At 42.0% G+C, this 21,154-nt stretch overlaps 2 protein-coding genes across 2 annotated transcripts in view; one reads left to right on the forward strand and one right to left on the reverse strand.

Moving 5' to 3' along the window:
- Nucleotides 1–5,978: 5,978 nt before the first annotated feature.
- Nucleotides 5,979–8,164, forward strand: seraf (Schwann cell-specific EGF-like repeat autocrine factor). The gene is made up of 5 exons (XM_084336349.1): nt 5,979–6,327; nt 6,517–6,612; nt 6,787–6,891; nt 7,183–7,278; nt 7,770–8,164. Exons 1-5 carry the CDS (start codon nt 6,093–6,095, stop codon nt 7,880–7,882), a joined length of 645 nt encoding a protein of 214 aa, XP_084192475.1. The 5' UTR covers nt 5,979–6,092; the 3' UTR covers nt 7,883–8,164.
- Nucleotides 8,165–9,264: 1,100 nt separating this feature from the next.
- The window catches only part of vwde (von Willebrand factor D and EGF domains), a gene marked incomplete at its 5' end in the record, with an annotated part of 74,652 nt that continues 62,762 nt past the window's right edge, over nt 9,265–21,154 (reverse strand). The window contains 14 exons of the mRNA XM_084336633.1: nt 9,265–9,308; nt 9,493–9,590; nt 9,709–9,804; nt 10,231–10,326; nt 11,816–11,911; nt 12,202–12,297; nt 12,393–12,488; nt 13,957–14,052; nt 15,671–15,766; nt 16,167–16,262; nt 16,922–17,362; nt 17,923–18,147; nt 18,920–19,057; nt 20,729–20,948. Coding sequence (XP_084192759.1) covers nt 9,294–9,308; nt 9,493–9,590; nt 9,709–9,804; nt 10,231–10,326; nt 11,816–11,911; nt 12,202–12,297; nt 12,393–12,488; nt 13,957–14,052; nt 15,671–15,766; nt 16,167–16,262; nt 16,922–17,362; nt 17,923–18,147; nt 18,920–19,057; nt 20,729–20,948 — 1,905 coding nt within the window. The 3' untranslated portion in view covers nt 9,265–9,293. The remainder of the gene's footprint in view (nt 9,309–9,492; nt 9,591–9,708; nt 9,805–10,230; nt 10,327–11,815; nt 11,912–12,201; nt 12,298–12,392; nt 12,489–13,956; nt 14,053–15,670; nt 15,767–16,166; nt 16,263–16,921; nt 17,363–17,922; nt 18,148–18,919; nt 19,058–20,728; nt 20,949–21,154) is intronic.

Raw genomic sequence — 21,154 nt, forward strand, 5'->3', positions numbered from 1 at the left:
CCTAAATAATTAGTAAAATAATAGTTAGCAATGTGCATTACATATAGTAAATGGGTTTTTATTCTAGTCATTCAAAACTACAACATGATACCACTATGTATGAACTAAAGACCATAGCAATATATCAACTACACCAATGTCTGGGACAAAATTAAGTTCAGATGTATTACTATTATCCAACTTCTATAGAGGACTCTGTGTTTCTGCTAGAGGCAGTGGTGGCCTACAGCCAGCGTGTTGCGATTGTGAAAATTGATTGCTGATACACATTTTGCTTCACACACTGGTTCTCTGCTCTCACTACCCAGACTCCCAATCACCCAGTGTGATTTATTTTCTTAATAGTCTGAATTTGTCATGATATGATGGGACTGAATTTGATTCAATTACAAAAAAGCTACCTTTTAATGCATTTTATAGAACAGTATAGGCCAGCTGTAGTAATTATAGCAGGCTAGTTGTAGTCAGTCCAGATCATTAAGACAGTGGGTGTATGTTTGTAGCCTACATGGTATACATTTCTTGGTCCTATAGTAAATAATCAATTTTAAAGATGCTTATCCAAAAACAAATATTTATTCCCATGATTACTAGATTAGACGTGCCATATATTTCAACAGGAAAAGAGAGACAAAGGTGTGTCTTTTGATTTTAAGATGTAGGTTAGATGATGTAGGAATACTAGGCCAAAAAAGGCTTGTATCAAAATTAACAGGATATATCTTGCCTTAAATTTTAATATCTTTCGCTACAAGGGTTTGTGACCACCATGTAAAATTATGAGAACATGATTAATGTTTTAGTCTTTCACTGCTAGCCTCAGGCACATTCAGACGTTTAGTGATGGCCATAACATAATACAAATAAGTTAGTAATAATGTACAAGCTAGGTTTATTTGAAAAATGTAAACCTACTCTAAATGTGTGGGTCAAGCGCATTTAATTCTACACAAAGACCTCTGATCACATGCTACTTTGATATTGTTTACATGTTTACATTTGTTGAAATCATTGTTTGTACTCTGTGACCTCTATCGTATAATAAGTATGTCAGTGTGTTACTCTGTTGACCTCGAGACACTCCTTGCTGGAGCAAGCAGCACAGGCAGTCCACTGTGGGAAGCGGTATGTACACATCTGCTGCAGTCATTAAAAGGCCAGTTCACTTCCTTTCTACTTTTCAGGTCAGGAGCTTGGAGCAGATCTAGTCTGATTTACCAGAAACAGACTAAATGCAGGACCACATGCTGTATTAATTCCACCAAGATAGATAGAATTTCACTGTATTTTGGTGCATGGAAACCCAGAGGCCAGGACTTGGACCAGTGAGTGTTGCATCCAGGCTACTGTGTTTTCACATCTCGGTCCAAGGTGCCTGGAAAACGAAAAGGGCTGAGTGAGGAAGTGGTTCTGGAATCTGGAGTCTGATTTATCTGGCAAGGCTGGGTTCGGTATTAGTGCAATCAATGTTAAACACAACAGGGTTCTTGAAAGGATCTGTGGCTTGAGGTGCAGTGTATTCATGGAGGAAAGCCATTAAGTACCTTTACAGGTATTGAGTAAGTAGGCACAGCCTACATGTCTTAAGACCACACCAGTATGTTTGACATATGGGTTCCAGGTCGTCTTGCCCTTCTTTTTTCATAATATTTTACCTTTAGCCTACTGGAAAACATGGTAGTTATTTTCTGCCGATTCACCACTGTGTCTTAAACAAGATACAATGAAGAAAGTCACCACACTTAAATGCCAATCTAACTTGTTTTCTGAAAAGCGTTGTCATTGTGGTATAATACAGACACAATGTACACTGTATGGAGAACAACTTACCTGTTGTAATGGAGTCAATTAAGTCTTCATTGTAGAGGGGCCCCAAGACGTAGAAGTAGAGCAGGGTCCTGGTTTGGTTGTGTTAATGCCATTACAGGACACCCCTTCGCCTCATAGATCATATTTCTCCTCTCCATAAAGGAAATGGCTTTACCAGATGTCTTCAACAAGAACTTCCATCATAAAGACAGTCTAGCTAGCCCAAAGGGGATCATCCCTATGTTCCCCGGGTCCTATGTTCCCCGCTTGATTGATTAATAGATTGAAATTTTTATTAATTTGTATTCTTTTATTCATTATTAATGTCCGCCTTGTTTTGAACTGGTTAAGCTTAGGCCCTCTTTCGAACTGGTTAAGGTTAGAGTTTGGAATCAGGGCTGGTGGTCTAACATTTTCAATCAATCAATCAATCAAAGCGGAGAACATAGAGAACCTGGGGAACATAGGACCCGGGGAACATAGGACCCGGGGAACATAGACATGCTCCCGCTCAAAGTATAGGCTAGCTACGTAACTAGATGCCGTCGCTACTGTAAGATGAATTGAAAATGGGGGACCCTGATGTAAACAAGACGAAAGTCTTTCTCTGGTCTGCATCCCCTTAACAATTGTGTGTATTGAGCTGTATTGTACCCATTGTGCAATCTGTTAATAAAATGTTCAATCAATCAATCGCTAGGCTATTTTGCTTGCGCTGGTTGAGCTGCATGCACTTCATTCGTGTTATCGAATACCAGTATGGAGGTGGCGTCTGTGTGTATATACACAAAGATACCAAATACATCAACCGTACTGACCTTAACCATGACGAAATTGAAACTGTTTGGATTGAAATCTTATTAGACAGGGCGAAACCAGTACTAGTAGGCACAATCTATAGACCGCCAGAACAGAGTGGCTTCTATGACGCACTTGATGGGTGTTTAGCTGGGGTGGAGGGGGTAGAAAAAATTCTTATTGGGGACTGGAACACGGATATGCTGCGTAAAGCAGCACCCGTCTTCAAGGCCTTCAGTAGATTTTCTGATCTGCACGGTTTCAGCCAGCTAATCACCCAACCCAGAACCCACAAGGGTATGTGATTCGACACAAACCACCATTGACCTCATTTTGACCTCTGACAAGTCCATGATCTCCAATAAAGGGGTGATAGCATTGATTGATTGATTGATTGATTGATAACTTTATTAACAGATTGCAGAATGGGTACAATACAGTACAGCTCAATACATACAATTGTTAAGGGGATGCAGACCAGAGAAAGACTTTCGTCTTGTTTACATCAGGGTCCCCCATTTTCAATTCATCATAACATATATTGATTGATTGATTGAAAACTTTATTAACAGATTGCAGAATGGGTACAATGCGGGTTAAGTGATCATTATATGATTTTCTGTACCCGCAAAAAGCTAAAACAGAAGGCCGGCTGTCACAAAACAGTCACATCTAGAGACCTCAAAACTTACTCTAGAGAGGCCTTTAACCTAGAACTGGGGAGCTTGGACTGGTCAGATGAACTCAGTGGTACACAGGTTGAAGAAACATGGCTTGGATTCAAAACCAAATTCACAACAATACTCAACAACATGGCACCCCTAAGAACCACCAGGGTTAAAAATCGCGCTGAGCCATGGATGCACACTGAAATACTGGCCGCTATGAAAACCAGAGACAAAAAATTCTCTGAACTTCATAAAAGTCAGACAAAGCTTTCCAAAAGCTCAAATAGTGAACTCCAAGCCCACATGGTTGAACTAAAAATTCAAAGAAACAGACTAAGAAATGACGTAAACACCATGATCAAAACCGCAAAAAGAAATTTCATCAATGACAAAACTGAGGAAAACAAAAACAAACCCTGCGAACTTTGGAAATTACTCAATAATCAACTAGGCTGCAGTAAAAAACTTAAAACCAGATTCTCAAACATAAACATAAAGACGGACAACACGCTCATCACAGACAAGCTGGATGTAGCCAATTACTTAAACATCTTCTTCACAAACATAGCCACAACACTGGTAAACAAACTACCCTCCCACTCAGGGCATTATGGGGTAGAACACATAGTAGCATACTACAAAAACCTAGGGGTCCACAAAGACGACTTCAAACTTGAAATGGTAACAACCAATGAGGTACTCAAAAATTTGAGCGCCCTCCAACCTAACTTGGCCACTGGCCATGACAACATCCCCTCCAAATTCCTCAGAGACTCAGCAGCCGCCATCACCCCAGTCATCACACACATAATAAACCTCTCTATAAAACAGGGACACGTCTCCAAGGACTTCAAAATTGCGAGAGTGACCCCTCTGCACAAAAAGGGCAGCAAATTAGACCCAGGCAACTACCGCCCTGTTTCTATTCTTACCACCATCTCGAAAGTCATGGAGAAAATAGTCTACGAACAGGTCGAAAAGTACCTGGCGGAAAGAAATCTAATCTACGAATTCCAATCTGGCTTCAGAACGTCCCACTCCACTGACACATGCCTCCTCTATTTGAACGACCACATCAAGCAAGAGGTGGACACGGGCAAATACTGAGGCATGGTCATGCTGGATCTACAAAAGGCCTTCGACACTGTCAATCACTCCATTCTGATTGACAAGCTAAAAGCAATTGGTTTTGATAGTTTATCAGTGAGCTGGATGCAATCCTACCTGGAGGGGAGAGAACAGATGGTAGAGGTAAACGGTACTCTACCCCCCCCCCCCCACAGTGAGCTGTGGTGTTCCACAAGGAAGCATACTAGGACCGCTACTCTTCCTAATTTATGCAAATGACATGTCGTCAGCGTGACTGCAACTTGTTCCTGTTTGCGGACGACTCAGCCCTGCTGGTCTCTGACAAGAACAAGTTGCAGGTTGAAAAAACCCTCAGCTCGGAACTAGGCAAAATCTGCATATGGCTCGCTGATAACAAACTATCATTACACATGGGCAAAACAGAGTCCATTCTCTTCGGTTCAAATAACAAACTCAGCAAGACCGACGGCTTCTCAGTTGCAGTGGGTGACAATATTGTCACAAGGAAAGACGAAATTACCTACCTGGGTTCCATCCTAGAGGCAAATCTTTCCTGTGACAAAATGGCATCCAATGTAATAAAAAAAGTCAACCAACGAACTAGATTCTTGTACCGGATCTCCTCTCTGGTAAACAAGAATACCCTGAAGACTCTGGCAGGAGCACTCATTCAAGGGTACTACGACTATGCGTGCACCTCATGGTACCAAAGCACCTCAAAGACGCTTAAAACAAAATTACAAACATCACAAAACAAACTGGTCAGACTACTACTTGACCTTACCCCCAGAACCCACCTCACCCCTGCCCACTTTGACAACCTAGGATGGCTTAGAGTAGACGACAGAGTACAGCAACTTGCAATGGGCCTGGTCTACAAGATACACTATACGACTAAGGTACCCATGTACATGTCAAAATACTTCCCAAAGGTCAGTGAATACCACAACCACTACACCAGATATATTCCCTCCCCGCTGTATGTATATTTCTCTCCCACCCACCCACCCCCTCCTAATGTACAGTCCCCTCCCCATCATATGTATATACTCTGTCAGGATCTAGGGGTAACAGTAGCCTACTGTATATTTGAATACCGTCACAAATGTATCAGTACTAAATACCTATATGTCCCTATGCTATGCCATAAATGTCATGTATGTTGTGTATGTCATAAATGTCTATATGAATTGAAAATGGGGGACCCTGATGGAAACAAGACAAACGTCTTTCTCAGATCTGCATCCCCTTAACAATTGTGTGTATTGAGCCGTACTGTATTGTACCCATTCTGCAATCTGTTAAATAAAGTTTTCATTCATTCATCGTTATTTATTATTATTTTTTGCAACGGAACTCCCTACAAGATTATGACCGGTGAAAATGACAATGTGATTGCTACCTTGCTTCATGGACAATAATAACTTGGCACTTTCAAATACTGTACCTTTGGTGAGCCTACCGTACCGTCACCTTCCTGTCTGGAAAAACAATCAATGGCAGGAAATGGCTAGCTGCCCACATGATTCTTATACAAGTAAACTAGTGTCAGTCCTCACCCCACCCCTCCTTACTTACTCCCCAACCACAAACCGTTCCTCCCTTCCACGAAACCTCGGTTGTAGTTTATCTGACTATCAACAGGGGCAACGTGGAGAGGTCTTGCTTGGGGACTTCCATCTCGTACAGAGAGGCCAGTTCCTTGCTTCCACTCGCCAGCTGAAGAGGATGTGGCTCGTGAGTCTCTGCTTTCCCGCCTCGTCGTGGAGGATGGAGCTCGCGCTGCTGGCTGCGCTCTTGGGTATGTGCGCCGCGCGCTCAGACGCACCAAGAGGAGTCGCGGTCCCCTTCGTTTTTGACGCCAAAGCCAAGTGCGATCCACCGTGCAAACACGCAGGGATCTGCATCCGAAACAACACCTGCTTCTGCTCACCGGGTTATGAAGGAGAGACCTGCCAGTATGGTGATGTTAATGTTTTGTTGTTCCTTTTATAAGACATAGGCTATATATATTGCACAAAGAGACACGCCTTCGTTCTTATTGATATGTGGAATGGGTATTGTCTATCGATTTTTGGGTATCTACACTTGGCTGTTCAGGAACTTGCTGTCAGAGTTCTGACAAATCGCAATGTTCTTGTGTTGAATGCAGCCACCTGCTATCCCAAATGTAAGAATGGAGGAGAATGCCTTCGCCCTGGGAAATGCAGATGTCCCCCTGGGTTTGGAGGAAAATATTGTCACAAAGGTAGGTGTGGTAATGACTTGTGAAATTAATAAACTGATGATGGATCGTTGTGTAAAAGTGACCTTTCTTGATACAGTTATTTGTGCATTGCACATTGTATGGAGTATTACCGGTAGCCTAATACAACCCGGGTGTCCTGTTGACTGCAGTGATACTATGCTTTGTCTTTGGCAGTGACATGTGATGCTGGATGCTGGAATAGAGGGGAATGCATCGCTGTAAATGGTGTGGCCAAATGCATCTGCCCGTCAAGCTGGACTGGCTCCAGGTGCCAAGAGGGTGTGTTTACAACCTATTCCAAATAAAATCACCCTGTTGGCACTCAAGTCACAAATGGGACTGGTCTCTCAGCTGGTCCATTTGTCAACTGTGACCTAGTTGTAACCTTAGGCTGTGGATTAAGGCTAATGTTTTTTTCCATTCAAAGTTGCTGTCATCATGTAGAGGGCTACAGTGACAATATATTCAGTAGTAATCATGAATGGGATGTACAATACACGTCTCGTGAATAGTGACATAATGGATTCCTGGAATTTTGAGAATGTATTTCCTGCGATTTCTTCCCCGCAGCAATCTGTCCCCAAGGGTGTAGGAACGGGGGCAGCTGTGTGGCCCCAGGAATCTGCAGCTGTCCAGAGGGGTGGCTCGGGGGAGCCTGCCACACGGGTGCGTTCAGACTAATGATTGCCTACTCTCCCTCTATCTCTAACGCACACATACTGTACCCCTACATGTTTAGCACACAACCAATGTAAAGACAAAGAGATGGGACACATACACAGACTTCTTCCCACTTTCTATACAGTTTTGCATAGTTAGTAGTATACCATTAATCTTGACGAGCTGCATACATCTTGCCCTAAGGAATGAGTCTACAGAAATCTGTCTCTCGGCTGATGAAGATAATGTAAATAGTATCTGCTTTCTGTATCTGAATGATACATTTTCCACGTGGCATATTTTCTCTGTACAGCATTTTTCCAGATGTGACCAACACCGGACGAGTAGGGGCTACAGTGCCAATATATTCAGTAATCATGAATGGGATTTGTATATACGATAAGGTTTCAAAACCACTTTGCAGTTTGTTTTTGGTCTTCTATCTCTCAACGTTATCATAATGTAACATAATGTCACCGTTCTCATCTCTCTTCTAGCTGTGTGCAGTCGGCCGTGTCGGAATGGAGGAAAGTGCATTTCTCCACAGACTTGCCGCTGTCGCCACCCTTATTCCGGCCCTCACTGTGAGGAAAGGAAAAAGTCCTATTAGCTTGACCCTTCTGCGGTCAAAGGTCAAAGAGGACCCATCAATGGCTTTATTCATGTGACCTATTACTACTTCAGCTGGCGCTTCAGTAGCTCTACCTTTTGATGATATGTAATGTCCTTTTTTTTTTATCAGTGTTAACATTATCATTGGACTGTGTAAACAATGTATCATACTGTATGTCTTTGTCATGAAATTAATCAAATAAGTTTGTGAATTCTACTATGAATCTATGAATGAGTCAAATTTCCCACGGGATAATAAAAGTATTTCTATTCTATTCTATTCGAATCTGATCACGAGTATTCAATCCAATGAGTTCAAAATGTCAAATAAAATCATAGTTGTATATATTTATTTTGTCACATTTAATTTACAACAACATGATGTAATTTGGTCATAACATGTACTTTTAACATTAACAAAACAAAGAACCTACATGGAGTAACACCAAAAAGTGATTGTTACATTAACGGGTCTTTGGCATCTCAAACCATATGATAACTGATAACAATCAAAAGGTAGACCTAATCAAACTATACTGTACATTAGTACAACGGCAACCAAAAGAGAAAAAAATATATATATAACAAATACAACCATTGCTATGTCTTGACATATTCAACCTAATACAAGTTACTGTGTAACATCTGGGTTAGTTGTAATGGGGGGGGGGGGGGGGGGGGGGGACTACAAATGTATTTTCTTATGTAAGAAACAAACAGTGCACATGGGCCTTGATGAAAGTCAGATCAAGGTATTGTTGATTAGATGGTAATCTACACATTACAAGATATGACTAAAAGTGTGTCCTTAACATATAAACACAACATACCACTCTTCGAAGAATCATTGTTTCTACCCGATTCATTTGTCATTCACTTCTTTTACTATTACACACAACACTGTGCAGTAACACTTAATATACACTGTTTCAAATATCTGCATGAGAACTGCTATGTAGTTCAATGCAGATAACAGATGTGTGTTACCATGAGGCATGAGGTAGTGATATACAGGGACAATAAGACAAGTGCAATATATCAAGTCCCCCTGTTAATGTTCAAATGTGTGCACACACACACAATCACACATACCATTCACACACATAATCATACATACCATTCACACACACAATCACACATACAATTCACACACACAATCACATATACCATTCACACATAGGCCTACCATTCACACACACACAATCACACATACCATTCACACACACACAATCACACATTCCATTCACACACAATCACATTCCATTTACACACACACAATCACTCATACCATTCACACACGAACACACACACAATCACACATCATATTCACACACACAAACACTCGTGGTGCCTTTCTTGCTTTGTGCATTTTGTAGCCTCTTTCATTCCACTGCAGCGTTTAATTTCCATCACGCATGTGGAGCCTGTAAAGATGCAAATGGAGAAACAAAAAGCTTTTCGTAAAAAAGTTTACATTTTATTTTATCACAACATGTTAGACTGTTTGTTGTACAAAAAAATAATATATATATAATAATAATACATTTTAAAAGAAAATACAAAAAAATTATAACAATAATACATTTAAAAAAGTGAGCGAATGCGGACCTTTATTCCACAGGTGAGTCCCTTGTAGCCTTTGCGACAGTGGCAGAAGTCAGGGAGAACGCACCTCCCACCATTCAGGCACCGCTGCTTACAAATGGCTGAATATGGAAAGAATATTAGAAGAATTAGAAGAATAGGGAGAAAAAAAACAAGGAAGCAGAAGTTTTTCGGCTAAGTGCCCCTTTAAGATTCAAGAATGTACATCATCAGACTCACATGTTTGACACTGAAGGCCCTCCCACCCTGTGGGACAGTGGCAGGTGTTGGGTCCCACACATTCACCACCATTCTTACACTTCTGCAAACACACCGCTGTGCAAAGACCAGAGAGAAATGTTAAAGGAACACGCCAACATTATGGGAACTGTGCGTCTTCTCCAGAGTCAGACAAGAAGAGAGATACTAATGTCCTCTCTGTGTGTTCACTAGAAAGCTATCCGGCTACAAGCTAGCCTAGCATAGCACACATGAATGGAAGCGGATACGGACCACTAGCCTTTACACTCCGGACGTTTTTGGCCAACATCTAGGCTAGTGGTCCATATCCGCTTGCAGCCGGATAGTTTTCTACTGAACGCACAGAGAGGAAATTAGTATCTATCTTCTTGTCTGAATCTGGAGGTAAGCGCATTCCCCATAATGTTGGCGTGTTCCTTTAAGAGCATAACACACATTCAGCATGGCCTGGGCCTTGAAATTGATCTGGTCTACATGACAACAACGCATGGCGGCACTCACGTATGTGACACCTCTTGCCTCTCCACCCGGAGGCACAGGAACAGGAGTTGGGTCCCACACACTTCCCCTTGTTCATACACATGGGCTCACACACACCTGGAACGCACACATGCTACCATACATTACTATATACAAAAAATACTGTATATATAGTTCTATTTTATTCAGAATAGTATTTTATTACATCAAAATCACTCAATATCCATGTGACTTGCATACGTCTCGATACTACTTATAATAGTCCATACTATGAATTTCAATCATCAAGATATTAATCAATGTGATTTCTTTGAACCTATCAATGTGAGGTACAGTATATTATTCACGTACATTCTTTACGAGTTTGATTTGTAGATGGGAAATACGTTATTTGGAACTTTCTTAACATGTTGTAAATTGGAAAATAGGTCTGACAGTGTTTACAAACATTACCAATATAAACAAATGTACAATAGCCTAAAGAGATCAGATAATCAACCAGAGAATGAAAACATGTCTACCATTCCTATTTTGTATTTTTGGTGGCTACCCCATTTGTTTACATTTGGATCACGGATCGGGCCTTTAACACTTTGAGTGCCAACGACGAGATTTCTCCTTAGTTCATGCCAACCATTGAGTGCCAGAGAGACGAGATATCTCGTTTTTGATAGTTTAAAAAAAATGTATTAGCGATTTCCATTCATATTTCATCAATCTAGCCTCACGTTACCACTGGAACTCTCTCTGAGCTCCATTGGGAAAATACCACCCCCTATCGTCTCTCCGGATGGTACTGCACCCCTTTGGATTGGATTGAATGAAACGCATGGGGGGAAAAAAGTCCTGCTTCCACATTTTACTTGTCAGACAAGTAACCCGAGACGATCGAAGTCATCGCTGACCACCAGAACAGCGGATAATGTGTGTTTCCAGTACCAGCATTGGATCAATAAATGCGATCGATATTTGGAATGGCGATCAGGAATTGGAATAATCTTTTTGGAGAACATCTGATCTGAGGTAAGGAATCTATTTTACCAGTCTTGGGATAATCAGAGCTTTTTTCACAGATATATCAACGTGGGCCCTATGTGTGTGTGCGTGTGTGTGTGTGTGTGCTGATCAGGAAATGGATAATCGATTTTTCAGCCCGCTTCTATAGCGTGCATAAGTACACATATACTATCGATAATCTAGCATTTATTTGAAAACGATTAATAAATAGGCTGAAAAATGACAACGTTTTTTGTGTATTCCAGTATATTCCAGTAAAGGGCGATTATCACAGAATCTTCTGACATTTTCTGGAACTTTCATAAAACGAGCGTTTTTCAAAATGGTATAAAACGGAAATGAGCCGATTAAAAAACAATCCGTTTCGACAATGTTGACTGCAAACAAGTCATTGATAAGCGACGGCCATATTATACACATAGCCATAATTTAAGATATAGTTTATGCGTTCGCAAATATGAGAGCTCTATCATTGAAGTGGGTGGTGGCACGCAACAGGGTTCCGGGGCACCGCATGGCTGGCACTGAAAGTGTTAATAAAGTGGGTAAACTGAGTTTAGGTGGGTTCATCCCTGAGGGTGTTACTTACTCTTCTGACACCTCTTCCCTGTGTATCCTTCAGGACAGGAGCACACATTGTTCCTCCTACACTGACCGCCATTCTTACAGGGGGGGCTGCACACAGCTGAAACACACAACATCAATTCACTTTTTAATAGAAATGTACATTTACTTGTTGATGATAGAACATCCATTCTCGTGACTTGGATGGAATATTTGCATGCCAAAAGGATTTTCAATCTTTAAAAAAAAATCCACTTCTTGAATTTACTGAATTGAAAGTGAACTGATCCCAGCCTTGCGGCGTAAAGACTGAGGCCGCTGCTACAATGCAAACATGGATGTGATATACGACGTGTGGGACGACGACATGAGACAGATGGGATGTGATGACTATATCTTTCACTCTCTTACCGATCTGACACTGGGAGCCATAAAAGCCACTGGGACAGGCACAGATGTTGGGCTTTATGCACGTTCCTCCATTCAAACACACAGGGTTACAGACGGCTGTGGGTCAGACAAAGAGTAACCCCCAGACTTAGAAACACTTAGAAATCATAACATCGATATAATAACATAATAACAAATTATTGTTAAATTACCTGAGTTGCATGTAGGTCCGTACCAGCCTGGCTTGCATTTGCAGACATCAGGAGAAATACACTCCCCTCCATTCTCACAGTGCCTGTTACACACCACTGTGTAGAGAGAAAGTAGGTTATTATACATCCTTATCTCAAAACTTCAGAGAATATACTTGTGCACATTTGTTTAGTCAAGCATGTGAATACATACACACTACCCAGTATATACTTTACAAAATGTCACATTAGATCAAAGTAGAGGTGCAAAATAACTGATTACTTCTGGAAGTACTTTAAAAGTATACACTTTAACCTCTGCTTGAGTGATTCTTTAACACATTGGGTGGCAATGACGAGAAATCTCGTTGTTGGCCGCCATGCGTTGAGTGCCAATGACGAGAAATCTCGTTATTTAATCGTTATTTCTTTTATTAGCGATATCCATTCATTTTTCATCCATCCAGCCTCACGTTATCATTGGGACTGGCTCCGAGCTCGAAAAGGGCGAATACAGCCCCCTGTCGTCTCCCGGATGGTATTGCACCCATTGGAATGGAGTCGATGGGAATGCATCAGAAAAAAAAACTCCGGGCTCCACATTTAACTTCTGAGGCATGTAACCTGAGACTATTGCATCCACTGAGGACACAGGAAGAAGCGTCGATTATGTGTTTCGAGGTATAACGTTGGATCAATAAACGCGATCGATATTTGGAAAAGCGATCAGGAATTGGATTAATCTTTTTGCAGAACATCTGATCTGAGGTAAGGACTTTATTTTACCAGTATTGGGGTAATCGGATGTTTTTTTCACAACGATCACAACGTGTCTCCTGTGTGTGTACAGTGTGTGTGTAACGTTAGCGCCAGGCACGGCATAGATAATCTATTTTTCAGCCCGCTTCTCTAGCGTGCATAAGTACACATATACTATCGATAATCTAGCGTTTATTTGAAAACGATTCATAAATAGGCCGAAAAATTACAACGCGTTTTGTGTATTCCAGTAAAGAGCTATTTTCCCGGATTTTTCTGGAATCACTCGAAATCTTCAAAACTATAGTCGTATTCAAAACGGTATAAAACGGAAATGTACTGATGACAAAACAATCCTTTTTGTACATGTTGACTGCAAGCAAGTCATTGATAAGCGACGGGTGTATTAGACACATAGCCATAATTTAAGATATAGTTTATGCGTTCGCAAATGTGCTCGTCCTCTCATTGATTAGAGTCGTGGCAACCAAGCGATAATTCGTCATTCATCGTTGGCAACCAATATGTTAAGAAGCAGCTCATCCGTCTATGTCAGACCTAGTAATGGAATAATTTAGTAACCGAGTAATGTTCTAACAAAGTTACAGTACTTTTACTTGAGTAAAATATTTGGCTGTATATTTTAGAATATATATATAGTACATATCTTAGAATGTATATCCCTGACTGTATTTTAATTCTTATTTGTGATTTTTGACTACCTAAATGTTTATTGTAGTGCTGAATTTCCCTCGGGATCAATAAAGTACTTCTATTTCAGTACTGTCCACCTCCAGGTCAAAACAGTGATGAAATAACTTCTCACAGATTTCACATCTCGGTCCCACGTAGCCATAGGGACAGGTACAGAGGTTCCTGGCCAGACACGTCCCTCCATGCTGACAAGGTGGCTCACAGCTAGCTGCAGAACAACGCAAACAAAACTTATCTTCCACATTCATTGAGCAAAGAATTATGCACATGTCAGGGTTGACAGCAATATCTTGGGTCAAATATTATTTGTAAATAATTCTTAGCATTTGTTTTAACCTGCTTAACCCTTTCACTACCACACTACAAAGGGTTAACACTTTCACTACCACACTAGAAGGCAAACCTTTCACTACCACACTAGAAGGTAAACCTTTCACTACCACACTACAGACGGCTAACCCTTTCACTACCACACTACAAATGGTTAACACTTTCACTACCACACTAGACGGTTAACCCTTACACTACCACACTACAAAGGGTTAACACTTTCACTACGACACCACAGAAGGTTAACCTTTCACTACCACACTACATACGGTTAACCCTTTCACTACCACACTACAAAAAGTTAACACTTTCACTACCACACTAGAGAAGGTTAACCTTTCACTACCACACTACAGATGGTTAACCCTTTCACTAGCACACTACAAAGGGTTAACACTTGCACTACCACACTACAAAGGGTTAACACTTTCACTACCACACTAGAGGTCTACGGGTATTGCACTACCACCCCTGCAGGACTTATGCAATAGGAGGTGCAAATCCAGAGCCTGCAGGATAATGAAGGACCCTCACCACCCCAACAACAGCCTGTTCAAGCTGCTGCGGTCAGGCAAGCGCCTCCGTATATATGCAACAAGAACAGAGAGACTGAGGCTCAGTTTCTTCCCTCAGGCCATCAGAACAATGAACACTGATCTCTCCACACACAAGCACACATGAACACACACACACAACACAACATTCTGTACTTGCACACACACAAACGCACCACAGGTCACTTTAAACACACAAGAAAAGGACACTTTAAATGAAGGAATAGGACACTTTAAGAAAATAACTGGTTGTGATTGTTGTATAGTATAGTTAGTAACAGCAAGTATAGCATAGGGACATAGAAGAAAAACTGCACATTGTATAGGAATGTACATAGGATCCAGTGCCTTTAAGCGATTCTTTAACATGTCTATTTACCATGTCTATTCTAGTTATCTTTTCATTATTATTACTATTACTATTGTTTTATTGCACAATCATAGCGGGTATGGCCAACCGCATTTCACTGTATGCGCTGGTATGTATGTGATGAATAAACTCTTGAATCTAGAGAAGGTTAACCTTTCACTACAGACGGTTAACCCTTTCACTACAAAGGGTTAACACTTTCACTGCCACACTACAAAGAGTTAACACTTTCACTACCACCAAAGGGTTAACACTTTCACTACCACACTAGAGGTTAACCTTTCACTACCACACTACAGATGGTTAACCGTAGTGAAAGGGTTAAGAGTCCCAGATGGGCAGGGTTTGCTATATAGGACAATACAATGACTGCAGGGAAGGTTAGATCATTTGGATCCTTTCCACGATTGACAGCTTACATGGCACTGTTTGAATTGTCCTGATGTGGTAAACCCCACTCATCTGGGACCCCAAGCTGAATGAAACAAACAATAAGAATGTTCAAATACTGCTCCACCAAGGTCTGGTTGGCAATGTAAGGAGATTAGTGGATATGAGGTGTGGTTACCTACCTTCCTCACAGGTCAGCCCACTGTAGCCCAGACGACACTCACACACGTTAGGCGTCACACACTTCCCCTGGTTCTTACAGTCGGGCCGGCACACCGCTGAGAGGGGAGACCAAAACGTGTGACTTTAGAAGAACAAATAAATCACAGGACCAGCGGAAACAATCCTTTATTGAAGGAGATTGAGCTGTCCACTCCGCTGTGAAGGAAGACCAAGTGGAACACAGAATAGGAGAGAGACACAGGAGAGCAGGTTCTGGTGGGATTGGATCCTAGGCCAGCAGGGGTACATGTGGTTCTAGAGGCACAGTAGAGAAGGTTCTGGTGGGATCTGATCCCAGGCCAGCAGGGGTACATGTGGTTCTAGAGGCAGCGGTCGTCGCCACCACACCATCTCTGGGCACAGAGAATACATCTTCCAAGAGAGATCAGTAGTGATGAGCTATAACAGTGATCACAGTGAGAATAATGATACTAGAGTAACCACTCTCTCTCTCACCTATATAGCAGTTGTATCCAGTGTAACCTTCTTTGCAGGAGCATGTGTTGGGAAGACTACACTCCATGTTCTTCCCACATTGATACCTGCACACAGCTGGGACACACCACAATGGAGATACTTAAAAAGGTAAACAAAGTGGTAAATGGACTGCATTTATATAGTGCTTTTCATCCCAAGCACTTTACATCTTATGCCTCACACAGACACACACACACAGACAGCGGAGGCAACCATGCAAGGCGCCAACCTACTCATCGGGAGCAATTAGAGGTTAAGTGTCTTGCTCAAGGACACTTCAATGTGCTGCCGGAAGGAGCCGGAATCAAACCGGGAACCTTACGATTACCTTACGCTTTGCCTCCTGAGCTGTACTGTCACCCCAGTACTGTACAACTCTACAGTAATTGATTTACTTACTGCATTATGCATTATGATTTACCATAATCTGTTATGTGAACAAGTATATCATTCATTATGTTTATGTTCTCAGTACACATTATACTATGAAGTGACATCTTCTTGATTTTTTTTTTTTATTATTATTTGTATTATTCTCTTCCAATATCCATATTGGATAATTAATTTCATCACTTCTGCGATGTGCAATCTTATATTTATTGGATAAAAAAATATATATATATTGTTGACACAAATATTGTAAAAACTACAGTAGGCCTATATTGTGTAGATCCATACACATACCCTAAACACGGTACATCTCCAAGCCCAATGAGCAAGTTCAAAGTTACTACCTTTGCATGTGGTTCCATCACCAGTATAGCCATAGGGGCAGCGACCACACTTGAAGGACCCTGTGACAGTGGGCTCACAAGGCACGCCAGAGAAGCAGGGTGAGTCAGCACAGGTCATTATGGAAGACGCTAACCCCCATCTGGTTCCTGTGGTGAGGTCAGGGGTCAGCTCCTCCCCACCAGTCTGACCTTTGTGGATGGTGGGGCTGGACGACACTCTGGTGATGGTGGTTTGGTTTTGGGAGCTGGTGCTGGTCTTTCTGTCAATGAAAGACACTCTCCTGGTGGTGGAGGTAGTGCCCTCTGTTTTGGTTCTCGCATCAGGGTGTCTTCTGGGTAATGTCGGCGAGTAGGAAGAGAAAACTGGAGTAATTTCCTTTCCAGAATCCGGTTCAGTGACGTGAAATCGGCTCTCTGTTCTGCCGGTGACTGGTCTCTGTCCTGTAAAACACTGGAAGTTAGAGGACAGGGCTTGAAAGTGAACATAAATGTAGCCTTGAGATCGTTCATCTTTGAGCCTCGTGAGTTGAAGTAACATGAGTAAGAACTACGAGTTAAGTGATATTTCTAACCTTTAGCAACTGAAACTCATTAACCACATACACTTCATTATACTATGAAGACAAGAGAGAGAAGACCATTTGGGCTGAACATTTATTCACACGGACAGTGATGTCTGAAAAAAAAGGACAGCGCTGTCCATGTTAATGTAACGGATGGTACCGTGAAGCGCAGTCACGATGGACTTCAGATGTTGTGAAGTGACTGGGGCGAGTAGCGGTGCTATGGGTTAAACTCACTCTCAACCTTAAAAGACACATTACAAAGCAGTAAGTTCACTTCTTGGTATAGCGGTCTGTGCTGTCAACCCGTGGTGCGGCAGACCACGGGTTCGAAACTCCCTCAGGGCATCGAAGTTTAAGGTGACAATATGACAACCGTTATGTACAGTACTGTTCTTTTCTATCAGACATGAACCAAGAGAATAACATCTCTCTCACCTGTATTCGTGCCCCGGCTGATGCATGTTTGTCCATTGCCGTGGAGACCCGAGGGGCAGGGCCCACAGATGTAGCCTGCTGAGATGTGGGTGCTATCGAAGCATTGCACACCAGGGTGACACGGTCTCCTGGAGCACGGGGAGGTCCCAGAGGGCTTGTTCCTGCCTGGACCGTGGGGAACTCCTGCTGGTACAGACACTACCTTGCTAGAGGTCTCTAAGTTACCTTGGAAAGAGGGGGGGAGGGAGATACTAAAATAATTATTTCTTTTATTCAAAGGAGGTATGGAGTGGGCTGAAGAGGATGCCTCAAACGTCAAGGGCCGGAGGTGGAGGGGAGTGAAGAGAGGGCAAATTAGTTTAATCAGTTCTTTAACAGGTTTCAGGAGGTTTGTAGTCTTTCTCACTAGAACGCCTCATTTTAGTCTTTTCTTCCGTTACATATCTACGTCACTATTTAATATGTCTATTGATGTTTTTTATTGTTCACGCTTGCAATAAAAAAAACGATACACTTTGCTCTGACTCCTGACTTACATTTCTCTATTTTTCAAAATGGCGGCTCGCTCGTAAACTATTCTTTCTCCTTTTCCACCTAAATGGTTTACTAAATATCTATCTCTGATTTTACAGTTTGATCTGAATTATTTCGTGAACCTGAAGTTCAGCAGCACAGGAATAAAGCAGCTCATTTGAATTGAAAGAGACAGGAATCAAAACTGCCTGTTTAAGGCTGACTGAGCCTGACTGTTGAGTGGCAGCCTGTACAGCCATAACTAGGTGCTTTTGATCATAGAAACAAAAAATTAAAGCAAATTGTGAAATGGCCATAATAAAATGATCTTTTAAAAAAGAAAGACCTGGTTAAGAAGGGCAGCAGTACATCATTTCAGACACAACATCAAATTCAGTCTAGGCTAGGTGCAATACCAGTGGGATTAGTTGGACGATGGTATTTTGTATGTGAGCAGATGAATGCTAGGGGGGTCTGGACTTACGTGTGCAGCTCTTCCCATCTCCGCTGTAGCCCGGTGGGCAGGCTCTACAGATGAAGGAGCCCAGCATGTTGTTACAGCCCACACCAGGGAAGCAAGGCTGGGAGGCACACTCATCTACATCCTCTCTACATGTAGGACCTGGCACACAGAAACACCACACAGCATTGAAACAACACACAACTTACAATAGCATCTTTGTAACTTAGAGCATATTACACATGAATTACCACCTATCTATCGAGCCACTTCTAGGTCAGACTGACATCTGATTAGACCATCATTATTCTTGTTTAGAACTACTTAATACATGTTATTTTTGTATATATTTAAATTTAATTATAATTTATTTTGTTTGTAAATCTTTGTATGTCCTACTCTCAGAGCCCCATAGTTTGAAAGGGAGTGTTCTAATCGGAAATTAATATTCATGTCCAACAGGCAAAACCGTGATTTGATTTGAAATGAACTTTTGCTATTGACAGCTGCATTCAAATTACACTGCATAATGTTACATCAATGTTATCACCAGAGAGACAAATCCACACCTGCAGCACCACATCAGAGACAGGGGGGCACACTTTGTTTTCCCAGAATGGCAGTACTTTACAGATGAACAGAGGTACAGTGCTCATGCCAAGCGGTACCACGCCGTTCCACCACTTTTCTGAGCAGAAGCACGCGCATGCACGTGCGTGCACACAAAAATGCTTTCACAACTTTCACTCGACTCGCCGTACCGTGCGCCAAGTACCGGTACTCACATAGCTACTTGTATTTGCATAACAATAGCATAGCAATAGCATAACAAAGAATGAGAAGAGCCAATGTATCTACAATTACATTTAAAACATTGTTTGTTTTTCTACCATATCTGTTGACAATATAATTTCTTTATATATTGAATGCTACATCCTGCTACCTTTTTCAGCTTCTCTATTTCAAGGCAATATTTACAAAAACTAAACAAAAACTAGTAATTTCCTATACAAACATGTTTCCTACTATTTATGCATAATACTCATTCTAATCATAATGCTGGTCGGAGCTGTTCTGTCGCACACGAGGGAACATTTATGCGCATGCGCGCGCGTGCACGTGACGTCATTATAAACAGAGTACAACCACTTTTTTTTTTTTGTATCTACTTTTTCTCCCATTTTCTATTTTTCTCCCATCCCAATTTCGTATCGTCCAATTCTACCCTCCCCTGTCTCGAACGCCGTTAGGCCATGCCTCCCACAAGCCGGCTGCAATGTGGACTAAGCCTTACATCACGTGTCCCCTCCGGTACTCGAGGAAGCAACCGTCGCATCTTTTCACCTGCACAGCGCGATCTCTCAGCGGCGAGGAGTAACGCGTGGGAGGCTCACGCTGCCCCCGATACTTCCTGATTGTGCTGCGCAGGCGCACCAACCGACCTGTAGGAGTCGCTGTCCACAACGTCCGATCCCCACCCATCAGCTTCCCACCACCTAATACTGCCAATTGTATTAGTATGAACGACCAGCCAAGCTGATAGCAATGCGGAGAGCTGGGCTCAGAGTACAACCACTTCTGAAATTACGACTGCACCCCTGCAGATTAATTGAGTATGAAACTTAAAACCTTGCGAACATGTATTATAACATAATTATTGACTGCCTTTTGAATGTGAACGTTTGATTTCATGCCAACTTTATGTATGGTAATTCAGCTGGACAGCTCTGGAAGTAATGAAAACAAATGCAAAAAAGGTGTCAAAAAGGAAATCCATCATGAGGAAACAACACCAAAACACGCCCCCTTGTCAGCTGGAAGTATATTGTTTACCTGTCATTCCTACGGGGCAGACACAGGAGAAAGAGTTGGGGCCGTCGATACAGCGGGCCAGTCTGCAGGGGTTGGGCTTACAGTCATCAATATCCACCTCACATAGCTCTCCTCTGAATCCATCGGGACACGAGCACAGGTACTCCCCGCTACCGGCGGGGAAGTTAATGTTGGTCACGCAGGAAGCTCCGTTCAGACAGTCACAGGGGCGCATGGTCACCTGGGGGAAGGAGACTTGTTTGTACAGCTTCTAGTCTCATTTGGACTACAGTCGGAGACGGTCACCGTGGCTCGTGAAGGGAAGAACATGACTGGTGGTGGTCTGACTTTATGCTTATACTGTGGCAAAACAAGAAACAATCTCAATGGGTTTATATGGAGCTGGAGCTGCTTTCTGTGATAAGATAAAGGGATCTACATGAATAC

Source organism: Notolepis coatsorum, assembly GCF_963971535.1.
Source record: "Notolepis coatsorum genome assembly, chromosome: 19".
Taxonomy (NCBI): domain Eukaryota; kingdom Metazoa; phylum Chordata; class Actinopteri; order Aulopiformes; family Paralepididae; genus Notolepis; species Notolepis coatsorum.